Source organism: Schistocerca americana, chromosome 7 (assembly GCF_021461395.2).
Source record: "Schistocerca americana isolate TAMUIC-IGC-003095 chromosome 7, iqSchAmer2.1, whole genome shotgun sequence".
NCBI classification, from domain to species: domain Eukaryota; kingdom Metazoa; phylum Arthropoda; class Insecta; order Orthoptera; family Acrididae; genus Schistocerca; species Schistocerca americana.
Window position 1 is genome coordinate 474,460,376 of NC_060125.1, and position 14,979 is coordinate 474,475,354.

The following is a 14,979-nucleotide window of genomic DNA, read 5'->3' on the forward strand; positions in this document are numbered from 1 at the left end:
AGACTTAATTATCACTAACAATACCCTCACTTCAACATCAGCTGCCAACTCCTTATTGATGGTTTTGGGGAAAACATTATCCAGTGATCATCATAGGTAATTAGTTTTGGTATACTCAATATTTTACTGATACATGAGTAGACCGTTTCAATGTCATTACAGAGATAAAACAACTTCAGAAGAAAATTAAATAGATTATTTTTATTCTTTAAAACAACTGTAAAAAACTGATAACTTTATGAGCAACATGTACAAAATACAGCACAAAAAAGGAAAATAAGATTTCTCTATCAATATTTAACACGGCACTGATGTGACAAACATTCATAAATAAATTCTTTTAAAAAGTGATGGCACTTCATGGCACACTACAAAAGTAATAGTACATAAATGTACTTACATTAATGACAGCCATTTCTATACTCTGACGCCATCAGTATGAAAAATCTCTTCTAAGAAGATAGAAAAAACTATACAAAATACTACACTCTTTTATACATAATGACATAATTACTTCTTTAATGTAACAATGTGGCATTAAACAGTCAACAGTCTGTTAAACAGAGTCAATTGTGCGAAGATGGTACATTTCACAAGTATTTGTGCATTAATAACCAGCGTAGATATGACAGCTGTTTACTCAACAAGGCTTTTGGTGATATACACATGAAAGACTGACCAACAGCTTTTCAATCATAAAACAACAAGCTTTATTGTCATTCAGAGACACTACACAGAAGATTGACACATTACTACAGACACAAAAGGGAGCACACTATGATTAGCTGTTGGTCTGTCACACTCATTGGGATATTACTAATATACAACATTACAGCACTTAAATATTTCAAATCAGTATGCCTCAATTTCCAAAGAGTCTTGGATGGAAAGTAACATGCCCAACAGAACAAGTGGATTAATTTGTAAAAAATGTTTTGTGAAAGAAACAGATGCACCATGATACAGTGTCACAAACTGATTTTCATTCTAGCCATGTTACTCTATTGTTTCAAGGCAGGGAGGCTTGAGATTTACATAGTCAACCCTATGAAGCCAAGAAGAGCTTCTTCTATAAAGAAGCCTAGTACACAAGTCATAAATGTTACAGCTTTCCACATGTGTGGAATCAATGTGGCATGAATTTTTAAGAGTTGCACCAAGCTGAGAAACACTTAAAGGGCCACCATATGTAACCACTGCATTGGTATTGTCCATCTTCAGAGATCATAATTACAGCATATAGTTACTTTTGTTCTAGTTTATTAAGTTTACTCATCCCTTGCATTCATTACATCCAAAACAATAAAAGACGCCAGCTCATTTACTATTAAACAATAATCTGACTTCTTAACATGCAACATAATTACATCAGATATTCACCAGGTAAAAATTCTGCAAATCTGCACAGCTCCAGGAAAGAAGCTTCCTGGATTTCCATCTTAAGAGTGTTACATTTCAAGAATCAGTGATGCAATAGATGAGTGAACACGGGCATTTCACTCATTCTGCAATGTACGTGAAGTAACAAATTCCTAAGAAACAGATGTCAGTCACTATCTTGCAACAGATACTGATATGATGATTTCTGTTATCACAAGCTTCATGCACTGTAGTATGCATAAATATCTGCATATTTTACTAAGGTTTCTGAGTAAACTGTGACAGAACAGAAACTGTATGAAATACTGCTGCAATGGTATTTATCACACAAATAAGGACTGAAAGTACAAAACTTCTTGATTACTTCTAATGGTATGACAGCCGCCGCACTTTTAAAAAGTAAAATATTTTAAAATCTAGTTTTGAAGTCTGGCAGAGCTACCTCTGCATATGCAGGGGTCATAATTCAAAAGGACACCTCCTTCTTTCTTCTTCCATATGTTGCCGAGTGTGATTAAGTGCTTCTGTTTTCACAAAATCAATTGTCTTGTATACAGTTCCTGTGCAAACTGGTCGCTCAGGGGATCTTGGCAAATGAGCAGAATGCATACCACTTGTATCAGAATCTAGATCCAGATCCAGGTACTGTATCTCTGGCAACCGATGTCGCAATCGAGAAATCTGCAATGAAGATTCAATTGTTGACATTTAGCAGTTAATAGTAATTAGTACAAAAATAACACATTTTCAGGCAGTTAGCATCATTTGTTTTGCTGAAAGAGAAACCTATACAGGTCAACAGATGTTCAGTTTGGATTATTATCTATCTATCATCCCATCCCTGAAGTCCGACAGGCCTTACATTCATCCCAAAACCAAACACCTGAATCCATCTCCCTTGTCACACCAGCAAGCCCCCTGCATTCATACCTTTTACCTGCTTCCTGAACTCCATAAACCCAGTCCCACAGGTCTACCTGCTGGCTGTCCCTTTGTGTCTGGGTACAATGGTCCCACAGAAGAAATCACTGCCTCCATTGACCAACACCTCCAAACTATTGTCTGTAACCTCCCATTCTACATTCAAGACTTGCTGATTTTATTCACAGCCTTTCAACAGATCCTGTTCCATTACCTCCAGACTTCTTATTGATCACTGTGGATGTAATGCCCTTTTGTACCAATATCTCCCATACCCATAGCCTTGCAGCCATGGAACATTATCTTTCCCAACATCTTCCCGATACCAAACTCACCACCACAACAACCAACAGTACTTCCACTTTGACAGCTGCCACAGATCAGTGTCAAAATGTATTCATTACAGCCTCACCACCCATGAACGTTGTATGTACAGAGGACAACAGGAGTTGTCCAAATATACTGTTAGCATTACTAGAGCCTTCTTTGACAAGACAGTATCCTAACTTTTCATCCATAAAAAGATCTCCCATGCAACCTCCTCCCCTGACTTCAGTAAACCTGATAACCAGCCACTGACCAGCACTCCTCTGATTACCCAGTATCACGCTGGCCTTGAAAAGCTCAACAACATTCTTCATCAGGGCTTCAACTATGTCTCATCATACCCTGAGGGCATTCTACCTAACTCTTACCCACCTCACCCAATGTAGAGTTTCACTGCCCACCAAAACTACAGAAAATCCTTTTCTACCCCTATTCCAATCCTCTTCCCAATCCTGCTCACCATGGGCCATTTCCCTGTCATTAACCCAGCTGCAAGACCTGTCTCATACACCCAACCACCACCTACAACAGTCCAGTCACAGGCATTTCCTATCCTATTAAAAGGCATGGCCACACGTGAAAGCAGCTATGTTATCTATCAGCTATGCTGCAATTAGTGTGTAGCATTCTCTATGGGCATGACAAGTAACGAATGGTCTATTCCCATGAAAGGTCACCACCAAACTGTGGTGAATCACAAACTTGACCCTCCAGTTACCAGACATGCTGCAAATATATCAATTCAGACCTAATCCTCACGGGTGTTCGACAGATCATGCTCACCCTACACCCCAACTCACACCAAATGTACCACAGCATCAGTAACAAAGGTATAGGCAAGCACGTGAGTATGGTACTCTAGTTCCTGCAGAAGATCAAGAATTACAAAGCAAGTAGTAAACCACACCTTCAACGAATTATCTTCAAGATGCAAGCTGTACTGTTCATATCCCATACAGGAACTTCTAATGTCACATTAAATCAAAAAATTAACAATGCAGGCAAAGATAGATTGCTGTTTACAATAAAGAAGAGATGTCAAGTTTCAGATAGGCACAATTAAAAGACACTTACACAAAGCTTTCAGCCACAGTCTTCATCAGCAAAAGAAAAACAGAGAAACACACAGGCAAGCACACCTCATGCACACATGACCACCAACTCCAACAAATCAAAAAAGAATTCTGGCCCGAGCTACCAGAGTTGGTGGTCATGTGGAGTACAGAGATTTCATGCGTATACTAAATGGTTATCCATGAATTCTCTGTGATACAATAAGTTTTCTGTGTCACTGATGAAATTTAGTTCTTTAGCACGACATGTCTAAACTGACTAACACAGTTAAATAAAAAAATGGTATCTCTGCCTGTGATCAAGTTACAGGAAGATTCCTTGGAGCCAAGTACATAACAATTATCAGTTGTTGCACCTGTCACTTATACATCTTAGACATATTTCTATTAGTCACTAAGTGCAAAAATTTATGAACCAATGCATTGTTCAGCATACTGTCTCCTGGAAGTCCTATCATAAAGGTCGATTGACTCAGCTTGATCAGTCATTAGTTTACAATATGACTTTGGAGAGAGAGTTTGTGCATGTAGTGAGTAATAGACAAATGCTGTAAGAAAGTTCTTGTACAACATAAATACTTCAGAATTAAAGGAGATTACTCACTGAAAAGCACAGGCACTGAGATGTTGATAGGCATGCACACACACACACACACACACACACACACACACACACACACACATACACACACACACACACACACACACAAAAACCCTTGCTAGGCACCTTCAGATGATAACTTCATGTCGCCTTCAGTGTGTGCTGCATCCCACTGGACATTACAATTGCATCAGCCCCTCCCGCACCTCATTTGTAGTTGGCAAACCCACCACCCAACCTTCCTCTGATTCGCTAGCCACCCACCCTCAGTCCCTCTCCTTGCCTCCCAACTCGTCGTCCCTTTTCCCACCCCACCCCACAATATCCCAAACACAACCCGCCCACTTGCTGAAAAACAGCATTGGCACTGTTAATCTAGCAGGCACGATGTAGAAGCATAGGCTATGTGTGTTTTTTTACTCTAACTTGTCAAAAGATAACTCCAAAAGCTAGCAAGTTTTCTTTCTTTTAAGCGAGCCTATCGACAACTCATCACTTCTCCTTTCGGTGTGTTGTCTCCTTTAATCCTACAGTACTTATTTAACACAAAAATGTATAAGATAATAGATACTATTTAAGTGACAGATGCAGCGAAGGGCAATTATGTATTTGGTGCCTTTAACTGATGTAATGGTATTCATCACTTGAAGCTGTTCACTTGAAAATAACTGCTTGTCCCTAACTACATGTTACAGCAGCTTATGGTGATTTTGTGATACTGTTTCTTTGATAATGGACAGCTGATCTTATATCAGTGGTGATGTGAAGAAATAAAAGATTTTATACCAGCCAGTAGAAATCTCACAAGGGGAGACACGACACTGGGATTACAGATTTACTTCAAACTTTTTACACCTTTAGTAGGCCATTAAACCAACATAATGTGCAACAATATGGGAATTGTGGGTCCGCCTTGATGCAAAGCTCTTTGTTGTTTGTTTTACTTATTTATCCTCCAAACTAGTTTAAGCAACAAATATCGCCATCATCAGTGGGTTCTTTAAATCTAAAACACGCAGAAAATAGCGTAGTTATACAAACATTGTAACATGTTATTACATTTTTACTCTTTGTTTTCTTTTGAAGTAAAGTTCCTGCAGATAATTTCATACTACCTTATTTATTCTACGCTATGGAATGTTTTTAAGAATTGTTGTCGCTGTTTGTGGCTATTTTCTGTGCTTTTTCTGTTGCCGCCTTTCTTAGCATACATCATGTCATCTGCAACTGTGTGAGCAGCTGTTGGTAAAAAAATACTACAATGTGAACTTACGTATGTCAGCATTATTCACTTGGGGTTGCGGTACAGTTTTGGTGTGTACTAGGCTGTTACTTAGTTTAGCGTGTACTCACGTTCCATGGACGGAGAGCAACTAATTTCATACACAGAAAAGCAAAACCTTCACATTTTGTTTATGATCCAAAACATTACGCCACCTTATTGTTCATGCGTAACATATCGCATGTTGTGAGAAGGCTATTAAAGCTGTAGTGGGAGTTCTGTCGACTTCTGTTCCTTATTTATATCTCTGTGTGTGATTAGTGATGGGAAAGTGGTTCGTGTGTGTGTGTGTGTGTGTGTGTGTGTGTGTGTGTGTGTGTGTGTCTCACGCTTTCTGTTCTGTGTCCTGGGTCAGTTCTCTGAGAACAGTAAAGAGAGTGTTTTCTTGATGTGGTGTGCTCTGCTGTGTTGTCTGTGTGTTCTGCCTCTGGGTTTTCACATCCTTTAGTTGTGCTCTTGAGTGCGTGGCCACTATTTCATGTTTCACTTTTAACTTGTTAATAAGTTTGTTTATGATGTCTGTTTTGTAGTTGTTCTGAACAGCAATTTGTTTGAATATATTTAGTTCCTGTGTGTATTTTCTGGTTTAAGAGGTGTTCTGTTTATCCTGTGGGGCATGTGTGTGAAACTGGCATATTTATGCACTGTCAGGTGGTTGGATGAGCTATGGGTAATAGTGTTTGTGGTTGTGGGTTTTCTGTAGATGGAAAATTCATATTGTTGGTTGTTTCTTGTGATTGTAAGATGCAATAAATTTAGTTTCTTGTTTTCCCATATTTCCAATGTGAAGCGGATTTGTGGGTATACTGTGCTGATGTTACAGTGCAACTATTCTATCCTTTTTTGTGGAAGGGAAAAACATTATAAACAAAAACATAACACTTTGCAGGAACAGAAGTAGTCATAACTCCCGCTACAGCTTTTTTAGTCTTCTCACAATATGCGTCTCACAAACAGCAAAATGACGTAATGTTTTGGATCATAAGCAAAGTGAGAAAGTTTTGCTTTTCTGTGTATAGAATTAGCTGCATACTGTCTATCGAATGTGAATACATGACAAACTAAGTAACAGACTAGTACACACCAAAACTGTATCCACAACAATACTGCCAAGTGTTTAATGCTGACATGTGTAAGTTCACCTTGTAATATTTGTTTACCAACAGCCACTTGCACAGCTGATGTATGCTAAGAAAAATGGCGACAGAAAAAGCACAGAAAATATGCCACAAACAGCGACAACCGTTCTTAAAAACATCCCATTAAATACAATAAATAAGGTAGTATGGAAGTATCCACAGAAACTATATTTCAAAAAACAAACAGTAAAAATGTAATAATGTGTTACAATGTTTGTATAACTATGCTATTTTCTGCATGTTTTAATTTAAAGAACCTACTGATGATGGCGATATTTGTTGCTGAAACTAGTTTGGGGAATAAGTATACAAAACAAACAACGAATTGCTTTGCATCAAGACAAGCTCACAATTTCAATATTGTTGTTTCTCTATGCAAACACAGACCAAATGGAACAGTTCCAAGATAAAGTTATTGTTTCTACACCATGCCAGGCAGTTTTAGTGAAGCACTTCAACAAACTTAAAAAAACGAAGATGAAATTACATCAAACAAACAAGAACCTCCTCAAGTACACCAAAGTCTGCTCAGCCAAAAACATCATTCCTAATTATATTAAAATTAATGTAAACAACATGTCACCTGCAGGACATGCTTGGTAAACAAACAACTGAAAGAGCCTGGCTGAAAAATGAATTTGCTCTCTATACTCATAAAAGCAAGAACTTTAAGTCAGCTTATACAAATTATACCTAGAATTAGCAAACTAAATCACCAGCTCCTCAACACTGGATAATGTAATGGAAAGAGTACATCACCACCCGCAGTCAATAATACAAAAGAAATGGCAGGAACAGGAACAGAAATTAAATAAACTCATGAACAAAAACAGCTCTAAAACCGAGACATACAAAACACACATTCCATGAAAGCTTGATTAATTTTACTGATGTAACACTCACAAAATAACAGCAGCTACTTGAGAAAGGTGCCAAATACAATCTGAACATCTACATAATAATACCCACATAATAATTAAGATATTTGAATGGTGCGAAAAATGGCAGTTGATCCTAAATAACGAAAAGTGTGAGGACATCCACATGAGTGCTAAAAGGAACTCAAACTTCAGTTACACGATAAATCAGTCTAATCTAAAAGCCGTAAATTCAACTAAATACCTAGGTATTACAATTACAAACAACTTAAATTGGAAGGAACACATAGAAAATGTCGTGGGGAAGGCTAACCAAAGACTGCAGGACACTTAGAAAATGTAAGAGACCTACTAAGGAGACTGCCTACACTATGCTTGTCCATCCTCTTCTAGAATACTGCTGCACGGTGTGGGATCCTTACCAGATAGGACTGACGGAGTACATTGAAAAAGTTTGAAGACAGTAGCACGTTTTGTATTATCGCGAAATATGGGATAGAATGTTACAGAAATGATACAAGATTTGGGCTGGACATCATTAAAAGAAAGGCGGTTTTCGTTGTGACTGAATCTTCTCATGAAATTCCAATCACCAACTTTCTCCTCCGAATGCGAAAATATTTGGTTGACACCAACCTACATAGGGAGGGACGATCAAGATAAAATAAGGGAAATCAGAGCTTGTACAGGAAGATACAGATGTTCATTCTTTCCGCACGCTATACGAGATTGGAATAACAGAGAATTGTGAAGGTGGTTTGATGAACCCTCTGCCAGGCACTTAAATGTGATTTGCAGAGTAACCATGTAGATGGACAAACACAAAAAGGCTAGAAGAGCTGCACTGTAACATCAACACAGTACACCCACAAATCCACTTCACAATGGAAATAGAGAAAAAGAAGAAACTAAATTTATTGTATCGTACAATCACAAGAAACAACCAACAATATGAATTTTCCATCTACAGAAAACCCACAACCAAAAGCACTATTACCCATAGCTCATCCAACCACCCATCACTGCATAAATATGCCAGATTCACACATTCGCTCCACAGGATAAGCAGAAACCTCAAACAGTAAACTACATGCAGGAACTAAATATATTCAAATAAATTGCTGTTGGAAAAAAAAAAAAACTACAAAACGGACATCATAACCAAACTCAAGAACAAGGTAAAGATGAAACGTAAAAATAGTGGCCACCAACTCAAGAGCACAATCAAAGGATCTAAAAACCCAGAGGCAGAAGGCACAGACAACGTAGCAATCCACATCCAATCACGAAAAATAGACAGATGGTACATACTAACTCTGGTACCGAATGCCACGGGTTTCAAATCCGTGCCAGACGGCATGGAACTCTGTCACCACTAGAGGTCTCTGCAGCAGTCGCACTGTAAGCCGTGGCTATGCGTGCTCCTGGCCCCGAGTCTAACATGAGGGCACCACTGGAGCACATGGTCCAGGCAGTCAATAGTGACATACCTGTTGAGTATTTATGTGGCTGCCTCTCACTCAGGAAGTCAGTCTGGTATTCACATTGAGTTGGTTGATATCTCTCTTACAGACATCGTGTTTATGTTGCATTTGCTTACTTCCCGTTTACGAGTGGACATTGTTTCGATTTCGTGAGGCTCTCTCTTGTGACCCCATTACTTAATACTTTGTTGTTGATTTTGGTGTCTTGTTCGGTCATCTGTTGTCATGCTTGTCCTTCCATTCCCATTCTTCCACCTTGTTTGTTCGTGAGCCACTCCTGTTCGGTCCCACTACGTTTTTGTTAGTGCCCACCCCGCGACCATTCCTGTCACGGTTATAACACTAACGTACAATAACAAAATATCACATAGAATTGGAAACACCTCGAAAAAGCAAGGGATCCCAGTAACATTCAGAACAAACAACACAGTTAAAAAACGAGAAAGACCATACAAAGAAACCTCAGACACATCCAGCAATGCTGGAATATATCAGCTCACATGTAACTCCTGTCAAGCCCAATACATACGACAAGCAAGCAGAAATTTCTGAATGAGCTACACAGAGCACATGAGAGCTCTGAAGCGTGACAGCACACACTCAACTTTCGCAGAACACCTAATGGACAAAAACTGTAACTCCACTAATATCAAAAACGATCTACACATTCTGAAACACAGCAACAGTCTATACCGATAACTGAAAACAGAAGAATATTACTACATACAAAAGGCTGTACTAGGAGGGAAAAATGCAATAAATGAAAACACAGCACTTTGCAACAACACACTGTCACTCTAAATGAACTGACCAAGGACAAAGAACAGACAGCACACACACGCAAAAGAACCACTTCCCCATCACTCCTAGAGACAAATAATGAACAGAAGTCGTCAGAACTCACACTACAGCTTTCATAGCATTCTCAAAACATGCGATACATTTTTCGCAACACACACAAACAGCAAGATGGTGTAATGTTTTGGATCATAAACAAAGTGTGAAAGTTTTGCTTTTCTGTGTGTAGAATTAGCTGCACACTGTCCATCAAATGTGAGTACACAACAAACTAAGTAACAGCCTTGCACACACTATAGCTGTATCTACAACACTACCACAACCCCAAGCGTACAACGCTGACATATGTAAGTTCACCTTGTAGTATTTGTTAACAAACAGACGCTCACAAAGCTGCAGATGAGATGATGTACGTTAAGAAAAACGGTGACAGAAAAAGCACAGAAAATATGCCGCAAACAGTGACAACAATTCTAAAAAACATCCCATAATGTACAATAAATAAGGTAGTAAGAAAGTACTGACAGAAACTATATTTCAAAAAATGAACAGCAAAAATGTAATAATGTGTTACAGTGTTTGCATAACATAAATTGAAATTTTCTGCATGTTTTACATTTAAAGAACCCACTGAGGATGGTGATATTTGTTGCTGGGGAATAAATAAGAAAAACAAACAACAAAGTGCTTTGCATCAAGGTGGACTCACAATTCCCATGCTGTTGTTTGTCATGCAAACAGGGACCAAATGAAGAGTTCCAAGATGAAGTTATTGTAATAATGTGCAAGTAATAAGGTGCGCTACCCTGGAAATTCGAAGAAAATTGCAAGAGAAGTTATACACATCTATTATGTGGTTTACGTATTCATGCGTAAGGACCAGGTGTTCAAGTTCCCATTGGTCAAGTGATTAAAATTGGTGCTTCTTAAGATGAACATGTATGAGGCGAAGGTGCAACTCCTGCTCAGACTTAGTTACTAATCTACTTCTTTATCATTGGTCATATTATTTAATTTATATGACATTTGAGAGGCAATATAATGACAAAAATAAACATATACATTTTCATGAAGTTGTAGGGAATTTCATATGCTATTTGACTATTTATTATTTGTAATTAAATTTTCTAGGACGAGGGAGAGGCTTGGAAAGCCTAAGTCAAACCTCGATATATAATGAAGCAAATGACATTATTCAAAATCAATAATACAGCGAGTCATAGTGCGCTACACCACAAAAGCAATGTACAATTACTTGTCAGATGTGCTCTCGACATCACACATTGCAGGATGGTATTTATCATACAGACATGGAAACCATAAATTGAAACTTCATGCAAATAAACAGTTTTTTTTTTTTCTTCATTTATTACCTCTCAAATGTCGTATAAATTAAATAACATGACCAGTGATGGAAACAAATAGATTCATAATTAAGACTGAGAGGGAGTTGAACCTTCACCTCATACACATTCATCTTACGAAGCTCCAACACTAATCACTTTACCAGAATGAGCTCTTAACATCCAGCACCTACACAGAGATACATAAGTCAAATAACAGATGCGTAAAACTTTTTCTTCTTCACCTACTTCTCATTTTAGGTGGTGGCTGGATGTCCTACCTATCACCCCCCCCCCCCTCCCCTGCCCCTCCTCTCCCCACCCCAGGATAGAATCTGTGTACCCCATCTATTGTCTGCATCCAGAGTAAATCTCAAGTGTCAGGACATTTTGTAAATACTTGCGTAGCATGTAGCAGAGGTGGGACATGGGCAACAGCCCGGTGTTCACCTAATTGGATGTGGGAAACAACCTTAAAATCACATCCAGGCTGGCCGGCTCACTAGCCCCCACTGTCAATCTGGCTGGCTTGCCTCCACTAAACCTGGAAGCAGTGCACTAAAGAGCTCAGCTATCCAGGCAGATACTACTCTTCTTACAGTTATTTGCTTACGGTTTCACTCACTCTTAGATTGGGGCCCATTACAGTACTTCTATGGGTTTTTAAAAATCATCCCGAAGTTTTCATTTACAAAAGTATGACACAAAATAAAATATACTGCCATCTCACCTGATCATCATCGAAAGAGCTCCGATTATCTTCATCAGAACTTGTGTTATAATCTGATCGCTGACGTTGTCCATTCAGCAGTTGTGGTGCTGTTGTAGAAGGGGGAGTTGGACTGGGAGCAGCACGTGTCCTCCTGAGACTGCGGCTTCCATCCATCACTGGACGACATGCTGGAGGCGAGGCCAAGTTGAGAACACCTGTCATATGGAAGCCCATTCCACAATCACAACAATTATAATTACCCTGTACCACACAATGAAAACTAAACAATAATGTTTAAAACAATTCTGATTTATTATTCACCCTCATTATTACATGCCATGTTTTGATCTATCTAGACAGTCTTCGGATCCACAACAAAGTAAAACTACACATATACGATCTAGTATTTTACAATAGGTACAGTACAATTTACCTAAGTAGTTGCATCAGCAACCATTCTCATATCAGAGTACTTTGTTTTGCAACTGTGATCAATGTTTTAAATTGGTATCTATGTGTTTATTTACATTTTCTTTGCATGGAGTCACCACATTGAAGGGTTTTGCAAACATCAGACATAACAACATGACAAAAATTCTATTTACAAAATACATTATACACTGCAATACTTGAATGTATTATTTTACGACTCATATGCCACTGGTTCACTTATAAATGCATCTTCTCTGAAACACATTCAATTTGCAGATGATAATGTTTTGTTTGCTTCAGATGCAGAATAACTTTAGCAAAGAATGGAGGGATTGAAGAGAGCATGTATGGCAGTAGTCCTGAAGATTAATTACAGTAAGAGAAAAATATTCGATAAAGGAAAACAGAAAATGGACAAGAGGCAGGAGTCAAGCACGTGATAGTGACTGATACAAAACTGAACTGGTGGTGGGCTGGGCACATAACGACACAGAATACTGAGGAAATGGACTATGGTGAGTTCTGCCAATTCATTGAACTCCTCACGGTAAGAAAAGACGTGAAGATGGATTCACAGTGAAAGAAATAAGCAGGGCAAACTTCTACATGGAAAGGCGACAAATGTAATATGTGGAAAAGTGTGGTACAGACCTATATCAAGCTGTGGATGGTAAGTGCCTGAGGAAGATGGTAAGTATCAAGTTTAATTGAAATTGCTCCATACATCTTAAATTGCTTCATGCATCTTAGAGCTATTCTGGAATTTCTGACTTCCAATTGTTCGCTTTGTGATAGATGTCTGTAGTACACAAGTTCTATGCATCACAAATCATATCATTTGACATTATGGTATACTGAATGCCACTGGTGTTACATCTACACTTCTATAATTTATGCCAAACAAAATTTACACAAACTTAGACTTAGAAATAAGTTTTGTTTATACAATACAAGATACTTTAGCACACTCAAGACTTTCTCACATACACAATAGCGATCAACATTAAATTCTTCAATGAATTACCAAAAACCGTGCAATTTATTCCCTCACACAAATTTTAAAAATGTTTTATAAACTTGGCTATAGTCTGAATTTTACTCAGTGGATGTAAACTTAATAAACCTTAGCCAATGTAAGCATTATTGTTTGATTTTATCAATATTCATTTAAATTTACTTCATACATATCCAGTAAAATCATTATAAAGCATCAGCATGTTGCAAAGATAGGCAATCAAGTCAAAATGATGTGGAATAAGAAGTGCACTTCACAGGACATGAAAAAAATATCTTTGCTCTTAACAACAAGATTAGTTAGTCACAACTGAATTAAATCAGGCTACAAAATAACTAAAAGATACAATGGATAGGGACTTGAACTACTGTTCCTCATATACATAAATGTAAACAATCTTCTGACCAACATACAAGCAGAGTTAGTTCTTTTTTCACATAACACTAGAACTGTAATCAATCCTAGCATACTTCCAGAAGCAGAAGGAATGGTTAATAAATTTCTTAAAAGTATCGTTGGCCGGCTTTCTGCAAATGGTCTCACCCTCAATTTTAAAACGACAATATATTCAGTTCTGTACATCTACAGGGTGATACACCAGTGATAAGTGCAACACATGGTAGAAAATAATAAATATGGTGGGAACTTAAAATACTTGTGTGTCCATGTTGATGAGAATTTAAACTGGAAAGAGCATGTTTTGGAACCCCTAAAACAACTTGGTTCAGTCACATTCACATTTGGAGTCATTGAAAACCTTGGGGAGAGGCATATCTGTAAACGGATATATTCTGCACATTTTCAGTCAATAATGTCACATGGCATAATGTTCTGACGTAACTCATCTTTAAGAAAGAAAGCCTTCAATTACTCAAAATGTGCTGACTGAGTAATATGTGGTGCTCACCCACAATACCTTGAAGACACATGTTTAAGGAGTCAGGCATTCTGGTCACAGTATTTTTATTCCCTCAAGAAGCTTGTTGTAAATAAGTCACTACAGTTCCAAAGGAACAATGATGTACACAATAACAATACCAGAAGAAAAATGACATTCATTACTCCACATTAAAGTAGTCTTTACAACAAAAAGGGGTGCAGAATCCTGCAACAATTTTTTTTTTTTTTTTTTTTTTTTAAAAAAAAAATCACGTATCTGCTGATACGACATGTCTGACAGGCAGTGAAGTAAAATATGAAAAACAAACTGAGAAAGTTTCTCCTTGGTAACTCCTATTCCATAGGTAAATTTCTATTATTGTAGTGTCTCATAGGTGGTGGTTAGGAACTACTAAATCACATCTGTATATCTTTCTCTTTTTTTCTTTTTTAAATAAAAACTTAGGGATGTTCGGCATGAAAGCAAGTGTACAAATTAATTTGTGATGTGAATGTTAAACACCTCTTTCCACATCATTACAATTTATCATGCAGAATGATCCATGGAACATGAAACTCACTAACTAATTAACTAGAAACTGAAAATTTTTAACAAAAGGATGTCTCACAAAACTTGTGCATAAACTATAAACAGAGTATTATTTAATGATACTGGGCGGGATTAAGGGCTACTCAGCTTGTACCAAGAAAAGGT

General features: G+C 37.8%; 1 protein-coding gene across 4 annotated transcripts in view; it reads right to left on the minus strand.

Moving 5' to 3' along the window:
* Positions 1 to 227: 227 nt before the first annotated feature.
* Positions 228 to 14,979, minus strand: part of LOC124622425 (protein daughter of sevenless) — a 243,346-nt gene continuing 228,594 nt past the window's right edge. For all 4 annotated transcript variants that reach the window (XM_047148121.1, XM_047148119.1, XM_047148120.1 and 1 more), the window contains 2 exons: positions 11,957 to 12,153; positions 228 to 2,061 (listed from right to left, as the gene is read on the minus strand). In XM_047148121.1, coding sequence (XP_047004077.1) covers positions 1,840 to 2,061; positions 11,957 to 12,153 — 419 coding nt within the window. In that variant the 3' untranslated portion in view covers positions 228 to 1,839. The remainder of the gene's footprint in view (positions 2,062 to 11,956; positions 12,154 to 14,979) is intronic.